The sequence below is a fragment of the Phoca vitulina genome, unplaced genomic scaffold, assembly GCF_004348235.1.
Source record: "Phoca vitulina isolate PV1807 unplaced genomic scaffold, GSC_HSeal_1.0 scaffold68, whole genome shotgun sequence".
NCBI classification, from domain to species: Eukaryota; Metazoa; Chordata; class Mammalia; order Carnivora; family Phocidae; genus Phoca; species Phoca vitulina.
The window spans coordinates 6148747-6171783 of record NW_022589771.1 but is presented as its reverse complement, the minus strand read 5'-3'; the positions used below and the strand labels follow the sequence as shown (position 1 = coordinate 6171783).

At 61.1% G+C, this 23037-nt stretch overlaps 1 protein-coding gene across 2 annotated transcripts; it reads left to right on the top strand.

Moving 5' to 3' along the window:
• The first annotated feature begins 233 nt into the window (after positions 1-233).
• On the top strand, positions 234-22811 carry CBS (cystathionine beta-synthase). 2 transcript variants are annotated; one of them, XM_032392666.1, is made up of 17 exons: positions 234-343; positions 3886-4087; positions 6752-6858; positions 7937-8071; positions 8434-8513; positions 8594-8728; positions 9202-9271; positions 10556-10647; positions 11421-11546; positions 12180-12264; positions 13175-13280; positions 14715-14792; positions 14960-15094; positions 15343-15451; positions 19131-19215; positions 19650-19691; positions 21170-22811. In XM_032392666.1, exons 2-17 carry the CDS (start codon positions 3894-3896, stop codon positions 21307-21309), a joined length of 1719 nt encoding a protein of 572 aa, XP_032248557.1. In that variant the 5' UTR covers positions 234-343; positions 3886-3893; the 3' UTR covers positions 21310-22811. The 2 variants fall into 2 exon arrangements, with proteins under 2 accessions (XP_032248557.1, XP_032248558.1); XM_032392667.1 differs by lacking the exon at positions 19650-19691 and having other exon boundaries at positions 21170-21583.
• The last annotated feature ends 226 nt before the right edge of the window (positions 22812-23037 follow it).

Genomic DNA, 23037 nt, shown 5'->3' with positions numbered 1-23037 from the left:
CTGGGGGCTGGAGGGTGTTGCGGGAGGGGTAGCACGGGGGAGGGGGCGGGGTCCCGAACCTGCGGCTGGGCAGTGGGGGCGGGGGTGGGAGGGGGTGGAGTCGGTGGGTGGGAAGGGGGCGGGGACAAGCGCGGCGGCGGGCGGGGCGCTCCGCACTCGGGATTGGCCGGGCGCCGGCCCTCCGCCCCCGGCTCCCGGCCAATCGCCTGCGCGCACCGTCGGCCGCCGCGTCCCGCAGGCCCCGCAGCCCCAGGCTTGCGGCTCCGGTTAGTAGCTGTCGGCCCCGCAGCTCCTCGCGCCTGGACGCGCCCAGCCCGCCCCGCTTTCCCGCGTCTCCGTCCAGGTGAGCGCCCGCCAGGCCGAGACCCGCCCCGCCTCTCGGCCGGGGGCTCGGGCTGGGGTCCCGACGGGGCCTGGGTCGCCCCCACCCCTCCGCCGGAGTTGCATCATCTTCACCCGCACGGGGCGGAGCAGGGCCGGCGCCCCGCGCCCCCGGACCCTCCCCGCTCCCGCGCGTCCAGGCGGTCTTGAAGCCGTGGGTTCAGCGCCCACGTGGCCCCGGGCCGCCCCCCCAGCTCCCGCTTTTGTAGAGCGGACGGGGTGGGGGGCCGGGAGCCAGGGTGCGATCATTGATTTTTCGCTGAATTTTGGATGGTAAAGGGCTATTTCGCAAATCGCTCCTTTCCGCCAGTTGTATGAGGTGGGAGTAAATATTGATGTTGCGTGGGCGGCACGTGAGGTGGGTGCCCATGGGGGGAGGGGACGCGGGGTCGTGCCCCGGGCACATACGCGGGGGGTGGAGGGAGGATACCCTAAGACCCCCACTTCCCCAAGCCCTTGGGGATGGCCGAACTGGAGGGCGGGAACGCACTTTTAGCTTCTCAAGGATTAGCTGGGCGTGCTTCTCCCAAACCGTCCCGAAGTGCCCCTCCCGGGCGGTCTCCCAATCCTCTGTAGGGTCCCGATCTCCCACCTGAAAACTCACACTTTAAGAGGGGAGTTTACTCCCTCTGCACCCTTGACCTGCCCCCTTCCCCCAACGCTGGGCCGACTGGTGCGTGTCTGCAGAGTACAGGGTGCACTCGGGGCGCTGTGACCCCAGGAGGGTCTTGCGGTTTAAGGTGGGGCGGGAGCCAGCCGGGCGGCGCCAGGTGAGCCCGCCTCCCCAGGACGCACGTGCGTCGGGGTGCTGGGGCGGCGGGGCGCGGAGCCCGCGGGTTCCGACCCGGTCGGCGAGCGGGCGTCCGGCCCAGGGCTTTTGGGGGCCGCGGAGACTCGCTCGGCTTCCCCCTGTGTACGCAGCAGCTCCTTACCTGGCCGGAGGTTGCGCCAGGCGAGGCGAGTCGCCAGGAAGGAGGCGCGGGGCTGCCCGCGTCTTCCCGGGCCGCGTCGGCGAGCGATGTGGCCAGTCCGGCGGCCGAGCGGCTGCCGGGCCGTCGGCCTCTGATGGGGAGCGACGTCTGTGACTCGGGGGCTTCTGCAAGATGGAGTATCACCTGCCCACGGGCTACTCTGGCGCCCGACGGAGAACCGGCGCTGTTCGCTTAGGTCTTTCCAAAAGGAGGGAGGACATCCTTGAGTGGCTTCAGGGAAGATCTGAACCTCGATAAAGGAAGTGGGTGATCCCGAGGCTTGGAAGAACCGCCGCTCTAAGGACGCGGGCCAGGACAGCTGGGAAGGCTGGTTTCTCCCAGAAGGCCCCCAGCCTCGGGGGCCTGGAGAATTTCCAAGGGGTGTGTGACTTGCAAAGGGTGCAAAGGTTCCTAACTCCCTGCTGGCAGGCCCTGGCCTAGGGGTCTGTGGGGAGCCGCTGGGCTGGGCTGCATCAGGCCACCTGAGCTGGGGAAAGGGACCCAGCTGGGGCTTCCTCTGCCCTTGCTGATAACCCGCCTGGCCCAGCCGGGTGAGCTCCAGAGGAGAAAGGGAGCAAGCGAGCGGCCCAGGAGCCTGGATTTACAGCTCCACGGGAGGAGCCCTGTGCACCTTCAGCCCAGTTCCCCAGGGCCCTCGACCTTTTCACTGCAAAACTGAAGCTCCTGGGGAGCAGAGGAGGTGCACGGCTGGGATCTGGGGTCCCTCCTGCCTCTCAGAGGAGCTGTGCGGCTGTGTTCAGAGACCACCCTGAGCCACATGCCTTACCACGGGCTTCCTGGCAGGGACTTGTCCAAACCCGCAGGATTCAGAGCCTTTTTTTTTTTAAAGACTTTATTTATTTGTTTGGCAGAGAGAGAGGGTGCGCAAGCAGGGGGCGGAGCAGGCCAAGCAGAGAGCCCAACGTGGGGCTCGACCCCAGGACCCTGGGATCATGACCCTAGCCGAAGGCAGGAACTTAACTGAGCCACCCATGCGCCCCAGCCTTTTTTTTTTTTTTAGAGCAGTTTAATTTTAGGAAAAATTGAGAAGACAGGACGGAGAGTTCCCACGTATATGCCTGCCTCCTAACACAATTTCCCTGATCAGTCTCTTGCATCCGTAGGTCCCTGTGTGACAGTGAACAGGACTCTTCACTGAAGTCCATACTTACTCAGGTTCCCGTCGTTTCCCCTAACACCCTGTTTGTCTTCCGGGATTGCAAGCAGGACCTATCTCCTTTGTGCCGCAGAGCTTGCGCTGTGGGAAGTTCCCAGTGAGCAGTGCATACTTAGCTGGGCTCCGTCTTCTGGTCAGTGTGGGAAATGGAAGAAGGCGGCAGAAGAGGGGCTGAGCTCAGTCCCAGTCTCTCCGAAGATGAGGGTGGCACGTGCTAGTTGTCTCCCCAAAGGAGCGAGGCAGGGCTACAGCCAAGTGAAGCCTCACCCCTGAGTGAGCCCGCCCCCTTCCCTCCCTCCCTTCCGTCCTTCTGTCCGCCTGTCCCTATTGTTCAAGGGTCAACTGTGTTTAAGGTGTAAAACTTGATTTTTTTTTTTTTTTTTGAGAGAGCGTCAGCGAGCGCTTGCACACGCGAGAGAGGGAGGGGCAGAGGGAGAGGGAGAAGCAGACTCCCCACTCAGCAGGGATCCTGATGCAGGACTCTATCCCAGGACCCCGGGATCATGACCTGAGCTGAAGGCAGATGCTTAACCAACTGAGCCGCCCAGGTGCCCCTGATTTTGTTTTTAAGATTGAAAGAGAGAGAGCCCGCACGCGCGTGCACACTCCAGCTGGGTTGGGGCGGGATGGAGGGGGAGGGAGAATCCCGAGCAGACCCCCCGCTGAGCGTGGATCCTGACATGGGGCTCGGTCTCACGACCCTGAGATCATGACCTGAACTGAAATCAAGAGTCTGACGCTCAACTGACTGCATCACCCAGGTGCCCCTGATTTTTTTTTTTTAGTGGAACCTGCCCTACGTGCGCCATTCGAGACAGAAGCCCTTTTTACAACTTGGTGTTTGGGTTTGATGTATACATTGTGAAACAGGCACAGTGGAGTAAGATACCCGTCACCTCCACATAGGAGCCTTTCTTTTTTCCCACACGCCCCCATATTGAGAAAAAACGTTAAACTTTATTATTTTTTTATGGCCAAATAATATTTCCATTGTGCAGATATGCCGCATTCTGTTTATCGCTTCGTCTATGGTGGACGCTCGGTTTGTTTCCACATGTTGCCCGTTGTGAGCCCGAACGTGGAGTGCAGACATCTCTTCCCAGTTGTCTGGGTATATGCCTGGGAGTGGGACGCTGGCTCACACGGTGGTTCTGTGTTTAACCTCTTGAGGAACCACCAAGCCATGCCCAGCAGCTGGGGCTGGTTTGTGCTTGTTCTTGTTGAGCTGTTTGGGTGGAGCCCCGCCCCCCCGGGGACCAGGTGAGCCGAATTCCCCTGGTCCAGCTCAAAGCGGGCTCGGCAGCAGGGGTTTAGGAACGGCCTGAACCGACTGAGTCTCTCCGCTCCCTTTGCCAGATCCCAGCATGCCTTCCGAGACACCCCAAGCAGACGCGGGGTCTGCAGCGTGCCCCCACCTCTCAGGGGCCCACCTGGAGAAGGGGCCCCCCGGGGACAAAGAAGCCAAGGAGCGCCTGTGGATCCGTCCCGATGCCCCAAGCAGGTGCTCCTGGCAGCTGGGCAGGCCCGTCACGGACTCTCCGCATCACCACACTGCCTTGTAAGTACCTGCTTACGGTTCCCAGTTGGTTTGTCTCTTACCTTGAAAGGAGGAGTCTGTGTCCTGGAAGCCACATAGCCGTGTAGACCTGAGGTGTGGTCCCCCCTCATAATCACTCCGGAGGGGTGGTGAGCTGGGCGGGGGGCACCGTAGGGATGAGTGGCCCGAGGCTCAGAGAGGCCAAGGCTTGTTTGCACTGTAGCCCAGCACCTAGACCAGTGCCCAGCGAGAGTCGATGCTGAGTCCGTAGCTGGATGTGCCCCAGTGGCAGACTTGGAGCGACCCGTGGAGGTGACATTCTAGCCCCCTCCACTGGCTGCACCCTCGTGTGGGAGGAGAGCCTGCAGATTTCCAATCAGTAGGAACACGCCCGCACTTTTCTCTACTTAACTGTAGGTGATGAACGCTTCTGATCATGAAATGTTTTCCTGCGATGGGCTCTTTCCGTGGTCGGGCCCCGACTGCTGGATAAAGAATTGTTAAGCCCTCTATTGAGTGTTTAGATGTTCGCAGTGATCTTGGGTGAAGAACTATCAATACAAAACTGCGTCTTTAACAAGAGCCCACGGTATCTGTGCCCTGTTCTAGATGCAGGAGATCCGTCTGTGGGAAAGGAAAAAAAAGACAAAAATCCCTGTCTCGTGATAAAACCTGACCGCGCTAAACCTTAGGATTGTCTTACGTCCTTAGTATAATCTCCTGGAAGCAGAGAATGTGCTCTCACGTGTTGGATTTTTGTCCCAGATACATTGCTGTACCAATGCTCGTAATTCCTGGTTTGAACATCAGAAGCGAGGGGTGGAGGGGGGTGCAGGCCTCAGCGGGGCTGAAAAATGTACAAATCCAGAAGCTGCAAACATTAAATGTGTCTCAGTGCCAGGAGCTGAGGAGGCCACGTCGGCCGCTGGCCGGACGGGATGAACCCTCACTTCCCAAGCAAAGCCGAGCGGGGGCAGAAGGGCCGTGTGAGGCTGGGGTGTGGTTGCTGCGGGGTGGGGGTGGGGGTGGGGGGCCAGGGGGCAGCAGAGAGAGACCGGGGTTCCTGAGGGCTCCTGAGCTCTCACTCAGAAAGCCTGGGGTGGAGAGGATGCTCTCTTACCTGGGTCGTAAAATGGTGTTACACCGGCACCTCACATACTGGCCTAATTATCCCGCTTAAAGATGCAGTGGGATTGCCCTCCCGAGGGCCTCCAGGCTCATCCCTGCTCAATTCTATACCCGTTCCCGTGTAAGCTTCTGGGGGGAGGGAGGCTCATCCTGCTGGGCCAGGAGGATTCAGGGGTAGCTGTTTAGCTCTGTCCCTTTGACTAGTTAATGAATCAATCCCCAGCCTCACCCTGAGGGCCTGGCCTCCCTCCAAGGCTGACGTCAGGAGCCCTTGGCCCCCAGCCAGGCTTTCCCTTCAGCCCAGCATCTGTGAGGTGCCTCTCTGCTGGGCTTGCCTCCGGCCTGCCCGGGGTGTCCCCCTGAGCCTCTCGGAAGGCTGCAGTTGGAGGTTGGGTTCCAGCTTGTCCGCCTGGAGGCATGTTTGGGCCCCCGGGGTGGGATGCTCCTCCTTAGCGCCTCCGGACCGCCTGGGAAGCTGGGCCCGCTGGGGCTGGGCGTGGGGCCAGGTTCCTGGAGCAGTGGGCTCGCCGGAGTCTGAGAACCCTGGGATGTAGGTTAGAAAGCCAAGGCTGTGGGAAGCGACTGCATTTCTCGGAACTCAGGTCAGTGGTGCATATTGCCAAGCGAATATTCGGTGAGCCCATCCGTGGCGCAGACAGGAGGAGGGTGTGGAATTGGCATCAGTCCCCGAGGGTAAGGATGGAGGAAACTTCGTGGGGGCCCTTCAGGAAATGCATCTATCATGGTTTGCACGCACGCCAGCTGGGTTCCACACCCGCCTGTCACCTGTCACCAGGTGGAAGAATGGGGAGAGGGAGCCAGTCACTCGAGTGTGAAGGGAGACTGTGGGCCCATGATATGGAAACCCACACTGAGCTGGAGGGCCGCCCGGGCATTCGTCCTGACCTTGACCCCAGGGGCTCCAGGGACTCCCCGAAGGTCTTTGTGGTTTTGTTGGGAGCGTGGTGCTTCACACCACCTGGGCCCGACATTTTCTGAACGACGCCAGATGTCTGGCCCGCACTCTTGGCAGCCGCCGTCCCCGGCCTGGTGGGCAAACACGCAGCCTGGGGGTCTGGGGCTCTGGGGTTGGCACCAGTTTGTTCATCAAGGAAAAGAAAAGGAGGAATCCTAGGGGTCGGGGTGAGAGAGGGATGGAAGTGAGGGTCCCCGGAAAAGACTTTCTGAACAGATGGACCAGGACCTGTCGAACTTAGTGCTGTTACTTCAACCTTCTTATTTGGAAATAACTTAACACAAGAAGTTGCAGAAACGACACAGAGGGGTCCTGCATCCCTGCGCCCAGCCGCCCTGTGACACCCGCCGCCCTGGACACGACCTTGGCACAGCCGACCTTAGCTACCGGCGGGGTTCGCTTCCGTCGGCTCCCACGCGTCCTCACGTGGTGTGTGTGCACACGCGTGTGTGAATGTGCCTGTGACCGTAGATCTGTGCCATCACGCAGATCCCAGTAAAGCCAGTTCTTTGATTTGCTTCTTGATTAAAACAACGTGCTGGACTGCCAAGTCTGAATAATCATGGACTCCTCTGTTTTAGGGCAAAATCCCCCAAAATCTTGCCAGATATCCTGAAGAAAATTGGGGACACCCCCATGGTGCGAATCAACAAGATTGGGAAGAAGTTTGGCCTGCAGTGTGAGCTCTGTGAGTACCTGGCGCCCTCTGTCCGGTGCTTGGCCCGGCGGCTAGGTGGGCCCGGGGATGTGGGGGTGGCCCCCCGGGCCCCTCGTGGGGGGCAGAGGGGCCAGGAAACGAGCTGGCAGAGGATGTCCGAGACCGTATCCAGCCCAGCAGCGACGTGCCGGGGTGACGGAGCTGGCCGCTGTGGTCGGGGCCGCACGCTGGTCGGCTCGGACCCCTGCTTCAGCGCCGGCCTTCGCACGGGCTAGTTAGAATGACGGCATTCAGAAATTCAAGTGTGGGACCTGGAAGGGCCCCGGGGCGCAGGCCTGCCGAGCGGCCAGGCGTTCAGGAGCTCCCGCTCATCACATAGCAGCACAGTCTCCCGCCAGGGCCTCTGCCTGGCTCTAGGGGGTAAGTCCGTGGTTGGATTTCAGAAATCAGGGCAGACTAGGCGCGAGGTGGTTGTGCCCGTGTTACGGAGGCCGGCCCGGGCCCATCCACGTGCACCTGGCGCCGTAGCCACCCCGCCTTTTACAAACACTGGGTGTTTTTAAGAGATGGGAGGGAGCCTTCCCACAGGAAGGAAGAGCAGAGACGGGTCAGGGAGAACTCGGGAGAGCCCCGTGTGCCTGGGCGAGGGGCTTCTCCCAGTGAGGAGGGTGACGGGAGGCAGGCGTGGAGCGTTTGCAGGCCCCGGTCGGACAGGGCAGGGCCATGTCCTGTTTAAGGGGGGGCGTGGGGCTCACATCGGCCGCCTGCTGCATGTCCCATGAGTCTATGTTGGGACTGTGCTCCCCCAACGGGGGTTTTCCTGGCCCATGCACCCAGCAGGGGCTCCCGGTGCCTTTTTCTCCTTCACTTGGAATGGCTGTGGGGCCGACAGCAGGTGGACGGGCAGGTGGGAGTCCCCCAGTGAGCCAGCGCTGACCCTCCTCCAGGCGCAGGCGGGAGGTGGGAACGGAGAGGGGCTGGCTTGCAGAACCAGCAAAGACCGTGTCTGTCCCCACATCCTGCCTATATCAGAGTAAGGGTGGGGGGGCGCCGCAGGGATCGGTTAGGGGGCAGGGGCCTTCTCTCGTGATTCATCCTTGGCTCCCAGTGGCCAAGTGCGAGTTCTTCAATGCGGGCGGGAGTGTGAAGGACCGCATCAGCCTGCGGATGATTGAGGACGCCGAGCGGGCTGGGACGCTGAAGCCCGGGGACACCATCATTGAGCCGACGTCCGGGAACACAGGTGGCTGTTGGGACAGGCCAGGAGGGTCCCCTGGCCTGGGGCGCGCTGCAGCTGCTTGCGGCCTGTCTGCCGGGCCTCTTCCCTTGGCCGTTTGCTCAGCACCTGATGCACGTGTCCAGGGTGGGGGCGGGGGCCCAGGACAAGCGGGAGGCGCCGGGCGTCATGTTGCTTCTGGGTGGGCACGCTCACCTTTGCCTTTCTACCTCTGGCGTTCTCTGCCCTGACTCCCTCGCTCCGAGGCAGAAGGGGCTGACATCAGGCCCTTTTGGAACCCGGGTGCCGTCTCCCTGGGCCTTCCTGGCTACGGGGAGGGGCCTGGGGGGGGCGCCGCGGCCGCCTCTCACCCCGCGCACTGTCCCCAGGGATCGGGCTGGCCCTGGCTGCCGCCGTGAAGGGTTACCGCTGCGTCATCGTGATGCCGGAGAAGATGAGCACCGAGAAGGTGGGGGCAGGGGTCCTCTCCCGGGGCCGCCCCTGCACACCAGGCCTGGGGGGAGACGCAGGCCTCCTGTTCCTCCGCAGGTGGACGTGCTGCGGGCCCTGGGGGCAGAGATCGTGAGGACACCCACCACTGCCAGATTTGACTCCCCCGAGTCGCACGTGGGGGTGGCGTGGAGGCTGCGAAACGAGATCCCCAATTCTCACATCCTGGACCAGGTGAGGCCGGGGTCTGGGGGCGGGCATGCACTCGGGGGTGGGGACCTCTGTCGGGGTGGGGCCGCAGAGGGGCCCGCAGGCCGCGGCGTCTCCGGCCTGGTCAGGCCCTGCGGCGGGTGGCTGGCTGCGGCAGGCAAGCCCCGGGCTCTCTGCTCTCCGTGCGGGCTTTGGAGGGCTCGGCCTGGGCTGGAACGGCCTGTGCCGTGGACCCTGGAAGCGCTCTGTCGGTGTAAAACGCACAAAAACCTTTCTACCGGAAACTGTCTGCCTCACCTCACTTCTGGGTTAATTCAGAAAGCGCATCTTCTGGAGAGCTGGATTTACTGCTTTGTACCTGTTGAGGTTCCTAAAACTGCCCGTGCCATGGGCCACTCTCACCCGAGCTGCCAGGTTCCTCTCTGGCTGAGCTGTGCGCTCCTGCCCTGTGGCTGTTGCCCCTTCTGAGTGTCTGACCTTGCCATCTTCCCACGCAGTACCGCAACGCGAGCAACCCCCTCGCTCACTACGACACCACCGCCGAGGAGATCCTGCAGCAGTGTGAGGGTGTGTACTTCCGTCCTCCCCTCCGTCTGTCTCGACGGCATCTACCCCTGCTTGCCTGGGAGTGTACGAGTCACTTACCCGCTCCTTGGTAAACTCCTATTCATCCTTCAAAACCCAGCTCAAATGTCCCCTCTCTGTGACATCCTCTCCAGAGCACCTCCCCAGAGAGGTCTTCTCTCTCCAGTGTGCTTTTTCAGACTTTGCTTTTGCCTCTCCTCTAACACCAGACATGTGTAGTCCTGTTTGTGTGCCCAGCAGTGTGTCCTCCAGACCTGCAGGGGCTTCTGAGCGCAGGGAGTGCATGTGTCCCAGGCTGGTGCTGGATGTGTCCCTGGGCTTCACGCTGTGGAAGGGCACTTGGCGTCGAGCCCCAATCTGAACCGGGTGGTGGCACCTGTGGTTGGTTTACTTTCTGTACGGACATGAGCTTCCTTGGAGCCTTTCTACACGTTCAGAGCCAAGGCCCGGAGGGGTTGTGGTGGTGTTTGCTGCTGGGCTATTTCCCGAAGAGACTTGAGGGAGAAGGTGCTGGGCGATGGGCCCCATTGGCTTCCTGCTTGGAATCTGGAGCCCAGGAGCCGGGCAGCGAGCTCCAAGCATTTGCTCACTCAGGTTTTATGTGTGAGAATTCTCTCATTTGGCAAAAACCAGTCTCTGCCTTGGCACGCGTGCCCGCGTGGACTTGTCTGCGGGCTGTCTGAGCTGGCCCCTCGGCAGGGTGAGAGCTGGGTGATGTTTGAGCCAAGCCCGAGTGATTTCTTCTGTCTCCTTTATAATTCACTTCCCTTAGTCACGTCCCAAACCTGACACCCTAGGGGCAGCCTCCAGACGGCGTGGAGGGACACACGCCAGATCGCGATTTCCGTGGCCGCGTATCCATCAGCAAGATTGAAATGCCCCCTGCGTCACTTGCTGTGAATGCTGTTTAAGATCTAGCACTGTAATGAAAGGCTGTTGAAACACGAGAATAGTTTCTCTGGACCTTTTCCATAACCAGCCATCGTTTTGGTTATGTTTTCACTCATTAGTAAGCGTGGGGCGGGGGGGGCGCCTGGGTGGCCCAGTTGGTGAAGCGTCTGCCTTCGGCTCAGGTCCTGGGATCGAGCCCCACATCAGGCTCCCCGCTCAGTGCGAACCTGCTTGTCCCTCTGTTCCTCCCCTGCTCTTGCACGTGTGCACGCTCGATCGCTCTCTCAAGTAGATAAGTAAAATCTTAAAAAAAGGTGGGGGCGTGGGCCGGCTGGGTTAGGGCCTGAGGATCCCTGACGCAGCTTCTGCCACCAGGGAAGCTGGACATGCTGGTGGCTTCGGCAGGCACGGGGGGCACCATCACGGGCATCGCCAGGAAGCTGAAGGAGAAATGCCCCGGCTGCAAAGTGAGTGACCCGGGGGCTGCGGACGGGCGGGCGCTGGAGGCACGCGGGCATCGGCCCTGCCCAGAGACGCAGGCCCTGACGTGTGTGCGTCTCTCCCCCGCGGCCTCAACTGCACTTGGGGGCGGAATCGTCAAGCTTCTGGGTGTCAGGCCCCCAGAGTGGCCTCTGCTGTGGAGCTGAAAGTTCCCGACATTCTGCTTACGGCCTTGTGTCCAGGACAATGTGTGTGTCTGTCTGGTCTGGGAGTGGCGTGCCCAAATGCTCTGGGGGTGGGGCAGTTGGCTTGGGAGGCCTCCAGGGATTGTTCCAGAGGCTCGAAGCTCTTAGGCTCGGGTCCCACATGTGCCCCATCTGAGAAGGCATCTGGATTTGGAGTTAAGCCTGGACCTGGGGAGGGGTTTCTACAAACATCCAGCTGGTGGTCCATTTCTCTGCCCTCTGTCCCCACAGGCTCCAGCTGTCCCCATAGGGGCAGTCAGGGCTTTTCCTGGGGCACCCTGCTCACCAGGTCCGCCCCTGGGAGGCTCCCCCCCAACCACATGCCGTCCCCTCTGAGAGCCCCTGGGTGAACGTTTACCTTGGAATCTCCCCAACTTGGGGCCTGGGTTCCTGGGTTTCCAGTTTGGCCTGAGGCCTGGGAATGAGGCGCACGCCCCAGGGGCTCATCTTTATCAGGAGCTTGCTAAGGGCGGGATTGGCCACCTCGATGAAAGCCAGGCGTGGCCAGATGAGACTTCTGCCCAGCTCCGGTCCTAATGCCGTCCCCTCTGCAGATCATCGGGGTGGATCCCGAGGGCTCCATCCTTGCAGAGCCCGAGGAGCTGAACCAGACGGAGCAGACGATGTACGAGGTGGAGGGGATCGGCTACGACTTCATCCCCACGGTGCTGGACCGGTCGGTAGGTAGAGCCAGGCCACTTCCCCTGCAAGGGGTTCCAGCCCTCCGCGCACATGCACCCTCGAACCGGCTTTCTCCGGAGGGGGAGCAGAGAAGTGAGCACGGCGCAGGCAGGTGGGCGAAGCGCGGTCCTGGCCGTCAAGGCTGGGTAACCGGCGGCACCTTATCAAGTGTGTGCCGTGGCCTTGCTGGGCAAAGACGCGGACGTGGCCGGTGGCACAGATCCAGCTTTGTGCGCACATCAGGCCCCCGCAGAGGGAGGGAGCTCCAGGTGCTTAGGGCAGGTGAGCGAGGTGAATGAGAAGGACCCCAGCCAAGGCTCTTTAGGGGGAGCTTCCATCGGAGGGGTCTGGAGTGGACCTTAGGGGGACGTACCATGATGCGGTGGGGCCTGGAGGGCGATTTTAGCTGCCAGAGGCAGAATGTGTCAGACCAGGGAGAGGGAAAAAGTTCGAGGTTTTTACATGTGAGAATCGCATCCCACACGTGGGGCCGGGCCATGTCCATTGAAGGTCACGGCCTCGTGGACCAAGACAAGGGCATCTGTGAGGTCGTGCACACGGGCGGTGGGCCGCGCCCCCACCTCACAAGGGCCCGAGCCCCTCCAGAGCCTTCGGTGGGGGTCCTGCCGCAGGTGGTGGACAAGTGGTTCAAGAGCAACGATGAGGAGTCCTTCGCCTTCGCCCGCATGCTGATCGCGCAGGAGGGTCTGCTGTGCGGTGAGTGGTGCGCGGGCACCGGGCTGGCGGCTGGGATGCAGACTTGCCCTCGGCCCGCTTCCAGTCCGGATGGGTAAGACTCCTCGTCCTGAGGCCGCGGGGCGGCGGTGGCCGTGCTTGTCGGGTGCCGTCCGCCCACCTGCCCTTCGGTGGGCCATCGTGCTCACGGCCAAGGGTAGGAGGCGGGGCAGGTGCCGTTCCAGAACATGGCCGGAGCTCTGGGGCAATGTTCCTGGGTCCCTAGGGTCCACAGGCTTTGTCTTTTAACGGTCTTGCTGAGAACAGGAGTGTGGCACACGGACCGAGAAGGGAAGGAGCGGGAGAGGTGAGGGGCCTGGGGACATAGCAGACCCCCAGTAGCTTGACAGGAAGAGGACGTAGCCATGGGCAGTGGGGTCCGGGTGTGAGCCGGGCGTCTGCCTCCCGCCTGCCCGCCACCCCCCCTCCGTGAGAAGAGGCCTGGCGATGCCATCGGCCGTGCAGGGCTGTTTTGGGGGCGAGGCCAAAGCTCTCAGGACACTTGTGTTTTCCATCAAGCCCAGCACTGACCTGGGAGTGGGGGCTCACCGACTGGGGTCCCAGGCTGGAGGGCGTCTGTCACACGGGCCTCCGGGGGCAGAAGGAGGTGGGACAGCACTCCTTGCCAGCTAAGTGCTCTCGCAGCCCCAAGGCCCCCGAGGGAAGCAGCCGGATTTCCATCCCCGGGGACTTAGGGACAGAGGCGACACGCATGTGCTCTGTAAAACCCCGCTCAGGGCTCTTCGGGTTTCCCTGGGGGCGGGTTGAGCGATGAAAGCTGGGCGGATGTGAAGCGCAGCGGAGTGAGGGAGGAAGGCAGGGTGCGGGAGAAGCGGGGTCCCCCCAGAGGCGGCCCCGCAGAGCGCGCACGCACTCACTGACTCCTCCGCAGGTGGCAGCGCGGGCAGCGCCGTGTCGGTGGCCGTGAAGGCTGCCCGGGAGCTGCAGGAGGGCCAGCGCTGCGTGGTGATCCTGCCCGACTCCGTTCGCAACTACATGTGAGCCGCGCCGCGTGGCCCCGGCCTTCCGTGGGCACTCTCGTGGCCCCCCGCCGGGCCTCCCCAGACCTCTGGCAGCAAAAGGGTGGCGGGGGGGGGTCCCGGGACCCCTGCGGCTCTGTCTCCACCCTCCTGGCCCGTGGGTTCCCCTCACGTCTCAGGAGGTCATGGTTTTTCAGCCTGTCTCGTCCCCACCCTGGATCCTCTAGACACACTTCAAAGTCTGGGCCTAGAGCATCGGCCGCGGGAGGATGAGGAGGAAGCTGCCCTGGTGGCGCCTCCCTGCTGCCCTCCCCCACTCGCCCCGTAGCTTCATCCACCCCCTGGCTGCGGAGATCCCTGGCTGGGGTCACAGGCCCCTTAGGATCTGCTGTGGAATGTCCGACCAGTGGCCTCCGAGGCCCCTTCAGGCCCGCTGGTGCTGAGCGTTTGTGCACTTCTGTGTGCGAACCCTGAAGACCACAGGCCCCGCTGATGGCCCTGGGCTGACGGCTGTGCTCCTGGGCCCAGTGGCTCTGCAGCAGGCTGCTGGGGGGCAGGGATCTAGAGACCCTCGCCCCCCAAACCCTCACAGTATCCTCCATAGCACGGGGGCTGTGGGCCATGTATCTGTGGTACATTCAGCTGCTCCTCGTGGGCACGCCACGTTGGTGTCCCGGGGGTGGGGTGATTCGTGTCTGGGTTCCCATTGCCAAGCTGCCCTGAGCTGGGCTGCCCACCTGCCCAGTAAGAATGCGGACTCCCCTCGAGTTTGGTAGGCCTGCCGTGTGTGTGAGTGTCTGTGTGTGATAAAGTCTGAGGAGAGTGTGAGAGGTGGGGTGTGTGAGGTGAGGTGAGGTGTGTGAGGGCTGGGGTGGGCTCGTGAGGGGCGAGGTAGGTCCGGGCGGTGGCGTAGGTGTGAGTCACGGAGATGGCTGGTTGAGGGATGGAGCAGGTCGTCCCACAGTGTCCTGCCGCCTGCTGGCGGGTCAGGGACTCCCCGTGGGCACTCAGGCTGCCTGGTTAGGGCCGGTCCTGGGCCGGCAGCCCCGTGGCGGGGCCGGTGTCCTTCCCCCTCAGGAGGGCCGTGTTCCCTTTGTGGCCGTCCCCGAGTGTCAGGAGGGGGGTGGGGAAGAGGTGGCCCCGGGAGCCGCGAGGGACCTGCTGGCTCGGGTCTGGGGACAGAACCTCCTGTGCCCTGCGCTCCTTCAGACACAGACGCCGGTCGCTGCTTGGCCGGATGCCCGCGTCAGGTCCTTGCCGGGCTCTCCCAGGTCTGCCCTGTGGGCCTGGCCCCCTCGCCCTGCAGCCTCAGCCACGGGGGTCTCTGCTGGACCATGGCATCCGGCGAGGGGTGCTGGGCTTTCTCTGAGAGCCCACCGTGTCCCCCTCCCTGTGGGCAGAGGGGTGGTGAGACCCTCCGTCCGGACCCCGGTGACTTGTTGACACCCGCAGGTCCAAGTTCCTGAGTGACAAGTGGATGCTGCAGAAGGGCTTCCTGAAGGAGGAGGACTTCACGGTGACCAAGCCGTGGTGAGGACCGCCCTCTGAAGTCCCCCGTGTGGCCGCAGGGCACCTTGCTCCGGCCCGCAGCTGCCTGGCCGTGCCCGCGGTCTCCCGGTGTGGTGACCCTCACAGTGGCCATATCTGTCCCCGCCTCCCGCCTCCCAGTTCACGGCCCGCCCTACTCCCTCCCTCAGGTGGTGGCACCTCAAAGTGCAGGAGCTGAGCCTGTCGGCTCCGCTCACCGTGCTGCCCACGGTCACCTGTGAGCACACCATCGAGATCCTGCGTGAGAAGGGCTTCGACCAGGTGCCCGTGGTCGACGAGTCAGGGTCAGTGTGCGCCGCCCCCATGCAGGGCTTGGCCCCGACACGGGTCAGAACGGAAGCATCCAGGGGACCCACTGGTTTGCAGAGTCCCTGCCACCCAGAGGCCCTGCACGTACTGGTTGAATTCTAAGAGGATTTGCCCACTTGGCCGAAGGGCACCCTCTGACACGGAGGGCGGCCGTGGGCATATTCTGCCCTGGGGAGGGAAGGGGTGCCCGCCCTGACCCCTGACCCTGTCCCCTGCTTCCCAGGGTGATCCTGGGGATGGTGACCCTGGGGAACATGCTGTCATCCCTGCTCGCCGGGAAGCTTCAGCCGTCAGACCAAGTTCGGAAAGTCCTCTACAAGCAGTTCAAGCAGGTACGGGCGCCGCTGACCGCAGGTGCGCACAGTGTGGCCACACGGGGTCTGGAACCAGCATGACCGTTCCCGTGCCGCGGGGCCCACGCCTTTCCTGGGCACGCTCGTGAGGAGTATCTGGTAGGCCCAGTTATCTAGTGAGAACTAGAACATTCTGGGAGACGTCCGGGGCTGGTGGGACCCTGCGGCGGCCTGACACCGCGACGGGCCCCTCACCAGGACGGGCAGAGCGCGCTGCTGTCCGAGGCCCCGAGGCCGCAGAGTGGGCCGTCCCCTCTCCCTGGGCCCCCCCGCGCCGTTGCACGCGCACTCTGGCCTCCACCTGGCGGCAAGGGGGAAGGTGGGCTGGGGGCTGCGCCGCACGGGAGAGGCCAGGGGCCCGGGGCTCGGGGGCTCAGGGGCTCGGGGATGAATGTGCGGCGCCTCCCCCCTCGCCAGATCTCGAGGATTTCTTCCATTTCCACCGCCTCGCTCGGGCCCCGCAGAGCCCCTCTCCCACCAAGCCACCCCCCGCCCCCCGCTCCTCCGGGTCCACCTGTCCTGCTTCCTCCAGCCACGAGCACCCCCCCGCCCCCCACACGGCAGCCGTTCTGGGGCCTTCCCGGCTCGCCCCTCCCGCGGGCCTCTGCTCAAACGGTCCTCCTCGCCCCCCCAGCCCCTGGCACACGGGTGTGCTTCCCGGGCGAGAGCTCCGGGGGGCTGCCCGGCCCCCGTGTCACCTGTGAGGGGCTGGCCAGCCCGGCTGAGCACTGGCGAGCTATCCACGGGCCCCGTTGCCACCAGCTGTTGCTTCTTCGCTCCCGTCCCTAAGAGGTGTAACGGCCTCGCAGTGAGCACGTTCCGCACGTCCCATTTCACGGTGTGACGTGACCCCATCCCCAGTCACCCCGAAGCCTTCCCGCACTCCCCCCTGACCCCCAGCACTGCGGAGGCCCTGCACTTGCTGTGCCCGCAGGTTGCGTGTGCCCCCGACTCATGCATACACACACCGCGTGTCACGACGTGTCCGGCGGCTTTCCCACCACATCCGGTTTTGCCATCCATCCGCAGTGGGCCGTGCACATGGTCTGTCCCCCTCCCGCTCCATTGCATCTCGGGCCTTTTGGGGTTGATTCTGTGGGCGCCTGGCCCTTCCCTCGGGGAGTGGCTGCACCCGCGCCGTGGCATTCCGTGGACCTTCCGTGGGCCGGCGTGGCTCCTCTGGGGGGGGTCTCTGCTCTGATGGTGCTTCGGTTTTGTGCGTGGGTCTTCAGGCTGGCGGAGCCTGAGGGTGGACGGGCAGAGCTGGGGGCCGCCCCCTGCCGCGCAGCTCTCTCTTGTTCCCTCCCTCAGAGGCCAGGTCAGACCTCCCGGCACGCCTTCCCTTTCAGAGCATGGCCAAGCCCCGGGCCGGCCCCTGCTGGCTCTCCTGCTTTCAGGACTCTCAGGGTCTCCGTGTGGGGACTTCAGTGTCCTGCCACCGAGATGCTGGGCAGGGCCGGCAGGAGCAAAACATGAAGGGGCCCCGGTGTGCCTGCTCCGCTCCGCTCTGGGCGCCAAGGGGCTGGTGCGGATGGAGGCAGGAGGTCTTCCTTCACCAGGCGTCCGAGGCTTCCACGGACCACATCCTGTCTTGAGAACGCAGGCGCCACAGGGTAAAGCCTGGGTGGGACCCGTCTCCCGGGCACACGGCCCTGCCCTGTGCTGGCCTTCCCCGCTGCCCCATCCGCCGGGCTCTTCCTGACCCCGTGGTCTTTCTGGCCACATCCAGCATCTGAGCCGCCGAGCGCGCGCTTGGGGCACCGCCGTGTGCAGTTCAGCCCACACCTGGTGTGGCTACGGCGTAGGGTACCGCTGACCCTCTCCACCCGGCCCCGTGAGCACGTGTCTTCTCACGGGGAGATCGCCCCCCTTACCGAAGCCAAATAGGAAGGGCGCCCGGCTAGGCTCTGGTGGGGCTAACTGGGCTTTGGAAGTCACCTTGGGGTTTGTCCAGCTCGCATCTGATGAGGAGCCCCAGGGAACTGAAGGCCGTGGAGGCCATGGGGACAGAGGACTCTCCAGGTCCATAAAGGACTTTTCTGGGATGGTAAACAGGCGACCCAAGAGCATGGTTAACACCAAGTGACCCTTGGGGCTGGGCTGCGGGCGCCCGTCTGTAACTCCCCTTCTGAGAACCTTGCGGTGTGACCAGGTGGAAAGAAGGTCCCACCACGGAGCCCCAGGCCGTGAGCCTTGCGCCTCCAGCCTCGCGGGGGTGGGCTCACTCTGCTTTCCGGATCAGTCGTCCCCCTCGCGCTGCTCACCTCTCCGTCTGGGCCATTTAAAACTGGAAAGATCTTTCAGAGGGAATTATGGCCTCAAATGAGTTCAACTGGTAGAGCGGTTGCCTTCGATCATGTGAACGTCATCTTCCAGGGAGGGGAAGGTGTCTGTCTGTGGAGTGCTAGGGACGGACAAGTTTGACGACGCACCCCCCACCCCCCCGCCCCGAGGGCCAGGGAGGCCCAATCCATGGAAGCCTCCTCACACTGACTTCTAAACGAATGTAAAGACTGAGGCCATTTAGGCCTTTCATTGATAGCAAACATCTTCCATCTGGACATGTGGTCACTGTGACTTCCCAGCTCCCAGGTGGTTGGGCTGAGAAACCCCATTTCAGGTCTTTCCTGAGGTGTGAGCTGGGTGTTGGCCATGTGGGGGGAAGAGGGTCCGGGCAGCCCTTCCCAAGGGGGTGGGCCCACCTAGACCTGGATGCTGGGTCAGCTGATGGTGAACTACGGACCGAGCGGGGTGATGGGCCTGGAGACGGGGGCCACTGTGGGCCGGCCTTGTCCCCCCTCCCCCCCCGCCCAGTGAGGACCAGGGTCTCCGTGCCATGGCTGGTTTCCAATCCCCCCATCCTGATTTTTCTTCCTGGATCTTCTGTCCATTTTGTATTCCCCAAATTCCCTTTCCCATCGTGTCAGAAACACGCTTCCCATGAAGCTGCGTGCAGGCAAGTCTACTCCTCTTTATCTTTGAAAGGTGGATGGACCGAGCGTCTTTTTTCTTTCTTCCTGTAAGTTCTCATCACCTGTCTGAGCAGGTGGAACAGAGCGAGTTCCCACATTCGTCCCTTCTCCACATGGTCTCCTGAGTCTTGCGTTGGTGTCAGTTGCGACGGTGACCAGCAGTCATTGTTACTAAGTGAAGGGCTGGTCAAGGGGGGGGTTCCGTCTGTCTTGCACAGGCCAGTGGGTTGTGACAAATGCATCCAGCCCAGTATCCCACAGAATAATACTGTGTGTAACCCCCCCCCCCACTCCACCTCTTTGTCCTTGATCTTTGTATTATTTTGCCTTTTCTAGAACGTCCACACTGAACTGGGATCAGACTGTGGGAAGCTCTTTTAACAGGCTCTCTCATGTAGTGATTTGTACAGAATGTCCTGTGTCTTTTCAGGGACTGATGGCTCATCTTAGTGTCTTACGTACGTTGTGTTGCCCTCTGCATCCTGTGTTCAGCTTCTGATTCAGCCAAAGGCTACGGGGGGACCTTCTGGAGCAGTGGCCGGCCTTCCCTGGGCTTTGCTCCCTTCCCTGGCGGGCCTGGCGGGCCTGGCGGGCAGTGGCCACAGGAGCAGCAGTCCTCAGGCTCTGGCCAGGTTGACACCCAGCTGGGCCGCCCCTGTGGGCACTAACCACCACTTCTCTTTCAGATCCGCCTGACGGACCCACTGGGCAAGCTCTCGCACATCCTGGAGACGGACCACTTCGCCCTGGTGGTCCACGAGCAGATCCAGTGTGAGTAGGGCCCGCTGCAGGCCTGGCTGGGTTGGGGCCGGGGAGCGGGAGCCCTGCAGCCGCTGGCTGCCAAGGCCCAGCCCCAGGTTCCGTGCACCTTCCTGCCATGAGCTGTGTGGGGCAGGGAGGCCCTCGTCCCTCAAGCACCTGGGGAGTTGGTGGTGCTGACCTTAAGCCCCCACCGGCCTTGGACTATGGATCCGAGGGATCCCTCTGCCTGAGTGCCCACTGCCAGGGAGGCCATGGGGCTTTCGAACTGCCACGTACACAGCCACTTTCAGGCCAGGGGACGCCGGTCCAGTCCCGGGGAGGAGGCGGCCTGGGGACATGAGAATCGGGAGGGGCCTGAAATCTGCCCACCCTCCTGACAGAGGGCTGGTCTTGGCGCCTGGGCGGTCCCGAGTCTAACCCCTCTCCCGTTCTTGGCTCCACAGCGTGGGACCTGGCCTTATCGGGCGTGGTGGGGGGGCCTGCAGGTATGTACGCCCTGCCCGCCCCCGGAAACGGCTCTGCGGTTAGAATCGCAGCCTCCGAGGGCAAAGGAGGGTGTCCAGGGTCCTGGACCCCCAAGCTTGAGTGGGAGGGTTCTTCCTCCTAGTCTCACGTTTACTCGTATTTGAGCATCTACAAAAAAAAACAGAAAAGAAAAAGATAAGGAGTTCCAAGTTCAGGGTCCAGGAATAAAGTTTTCTTGAGTCACACTCGGTAGCACTTCTGCTGTGTTGGCAGAACCGAGTGGTCTAACGGACCGTGTGGCCCTTTACAGAAAGTCTGCACGCCTCGGCTCTGGACGAGTTTCTCCTGGAGGGGTGTGTAGGCAGGTTACAGAGGCGGCTACAGACCACCCTCTCCTGCAGGGGTGCGTGCACAGAGGCAGCCCTGGACAGGCTTCTCCAAAGCTGCCCCTTTGCCTGTACATCCCTGCAGTGCGCGGGGCTGATCCCTTCTGGGTTCCCCTTGTATTTTCCTGAGGTGCTCTGAGTAGGCCAGCTGGGTGCCCGCCCCCCCATGCCTTCCCCACCCCCACCCTCTGTGACCTCTGCCTTCCAAGGCGGGAGGGACAGCCGGCCACGGGAGTGGTGCTGGGGAAAGAGACGGGACCTGGGCCTTTCCCTCCCACTCCTCTGCTCTGCGGGCCGTCCGTGTGTTGGTCACGGCTCTCCAGGGAAACCGGGAGGATGAGTGGACGTCCGGAGAGAGAGTCAGTATCCGGATTGGCTCACGTGACTAGATCGGCAGGTCCCAGGGGCTGCAGGCTGAGCGGACAGGCTCAAGACCCGAGAAGAGTCAGTGTTTCAGTCTGAGTCCAAAGACAGCAACGATTTTCTGTTACTCGGGGAGCATCAGCCTTTTTGTTCTGTTCAGGCCTTTGGCTGATTAGGCGCGGCTCGCCAGGCCAGGGAGGGCCGTCTGCTTTACTCAGTGCACCCGATCAAGTATCTGGTCTCAGCCAGGCAGCCAGAATGATGTTTGACCAAGTATTTGCACACCCCGTGACTTAGTGAAGCAGACACATAAAATTAACCATCCCCAAAACCCTGTCCGCCCACTGGTGGCACAGGATGGCAGCCACCGCGAGAGGCATGGGTCTGAAGACAGGCCAGAGCTATGAGCTGCTGTAGTTCATGGCTGTGGGCAATGTGGGAACTTCATGCCCAAACTCGAGCGCAGGTACCAAGGGGGACCCACAGATTGGTTGAGTAGTGAGACTGGGGCATCTGGCCCGGCAGACCTGGTGCGGAGAAGCCCAGACCCTACTCTGCAGCTTCACCCAGACGGCTCGTGTCAGATGGCCGTTGCTGTGGGTGGGCCCGGGTGCTGCTGGGGAGACCCTCGGGTGGCTTCAGGGCGGGGCCTCAGGAGCTCAGCTGCCAGCAGGGCCTGGGTGTGGGCAGGGCGGCCTCTCATCGCATGCACACAGAGGAACCTTTACACCTACTGCCTTGTTCCTCAGACCACAGCAATGGCAAGTCCAGTAAGAGGCAGATGGTGTTCGGGGTCGTCACTGCCATCGACTTGCTGAACTTCGTGGCTGCTCGCGAGCGAGAGCAGAAGACCAAGTCAGGACCTGCCGGGGCCACAGCACAGCTCTGACGGCCCCCACACCACTGGCTGGTGTCCGTCCTCTCTTGCTTTTGTCTGAGCACACAAACGTGACCTTCAGCTGCCTGACGCTGGGCACTGCTCTAACATGATGGGTAGCAAGGACAGGTGCAGGATGCTTAGCCTGGGGCCAGCAGGAATGTTCGTTTTTCCTTTATTAGCATCTGGCTACCTAAATGAATCTATTTATGGTTTATTAGAGTAGATGTGTTTTTCTTTAACTTTCTTCTAAAATGTTTCAACGCAAGAATCTTATTAAATAGAACTCAGCCAGGTGGAGGAACCCATGTGAGGATAGGAGCAGGGTGGGTAAAAGCAGCTGCAGGTGCCTTTTCTGGGGAAGAATCCAGAATGGGAAGCAGCAGAAAGGGGCTGGGGAAGCGTGGGTCTGCTTGGGGCTGGGTCAGTCAGAGCGACTCGAATGTTTGGGGTTTTTTGATTGAGGTGAAATTCCCATAACCTTAAATCAACAGTTTAAAAATGTGATGTTCTCGGTGTCATGTAGCCAGATCCCAGTGCACGTCATCACCTCCCCTCCCTCTCCTGGCCACCGCCAATCTGCTTTGTGTTTGCGTGGGTGTATCTGTTTGGGATCCATCATATAAACGGAATCCTACAGTCTGGCCTTCTGTGTCTGGCTTATTTCACTCAGCACGATGTTTCTGGAGTTCGCCCACACTGTAGCAAGGGTCGGTTCTTCACTCGTTTTATGGCTGAATAATGTTCTGTGTTGTGAATGGATGTTGTGTTTATCCCTTCATCCACGACGGACGGACATTTGGGTTGTTTCTGCCTCTCACCTGTTAGGAACTGTGCTGCCATGAACCTTTGTGTAAGTATTTGTTTGAAGATCTGTTTTGAATTCTTTTGGTTCTATACCCGGGCCTGAAATTGCTGGGTCACATGATAATTCCACGTGTGATTTTTTTGAGGGACGACCAGACTGTTCCACAGTGGCTGCCCCCGGCTTACATCCCCACCAGCCACGCACAAAGATTCCAGTTTCTCCACATCCTTGTCCACACTTATTATTCCCTAGTTTTGGGGGTTTCTGTGTATTTGCTTTATAACCATGATGGTATAAAGTGGCATCTCATTGTGGTTTTGATTTGCATTTCCCTAATGACTAATGATGCTGAGCATCTTTTTATGTGCTTTTTGGTCATTTGTGTATCTTTGCAGAAATGCCTATCCAAGTTCTTTATCCATTCTTAAATTGGGTTATCTTTTGTTGTCTAGCTGTAGGAGTTCTTTATATATTCTAGATACTAGACCCTTATCAGATATGTGATTTGCGAATATTTTCTCCCCTTCTGTGGGTTAACTTTTCCCTTTCTTGATAATGACTTTTAGTGTACAATATTTTAAACTTTGATGAAGTTCAGTTTATTTTTTTCTTTTGTTATACCTTTGGTATTGTATATACGAACCCATTACCAAATCCAAAGTCATGAAATTTTACACCAGTTTTCTTCTAAGACTTTTATAGTTTTAGCTGTTATATTTGGTTCATTAACCCATTTTGAGTTAATTTTTATACATGGTGTGAGGTAGGGATCCAACCTCATTTTTTTTTTTGTATGTGGATGTCTATTTGTTAAAGAGAGATTATCCCCCATTGAATGGTCCTGGCACTCTTGGTGAAAATCAACTGTCCAAGGTGGAAGTGTTTTTTTCTGGACTCTGAATTCTACTCATTGGTCGATAGATCTGTCTCTA

What these genes read in the sequence shown, in the direction of transcription:
- CBS (XM_032392666.1), top strand. Translation starts at nt 3,894, where the DNA reads ATGCCTTCCGAGACACCCCAAGCAGACGCGGGGTCTGCAGCGTGCCCC. An exon ending in CCGCATCACCACACTGCCTT is followed by an intron (nt 4,088 to 6,751) that starts GTAAGTACCTGC and finishes CCTCTGTTTTAG; the next exon opens with GGCAAAATCCCCCAAAATCT. An exon ending in TGGCCTGCAGTGTGAGCTCT is followed by an intron (nt 6,859 to 7,936) that starts GTGAGTACCTGG and finishes CTTGGCTCCCAG; the next exon opens with TGGCCAAGTGCGAGTTCTTC.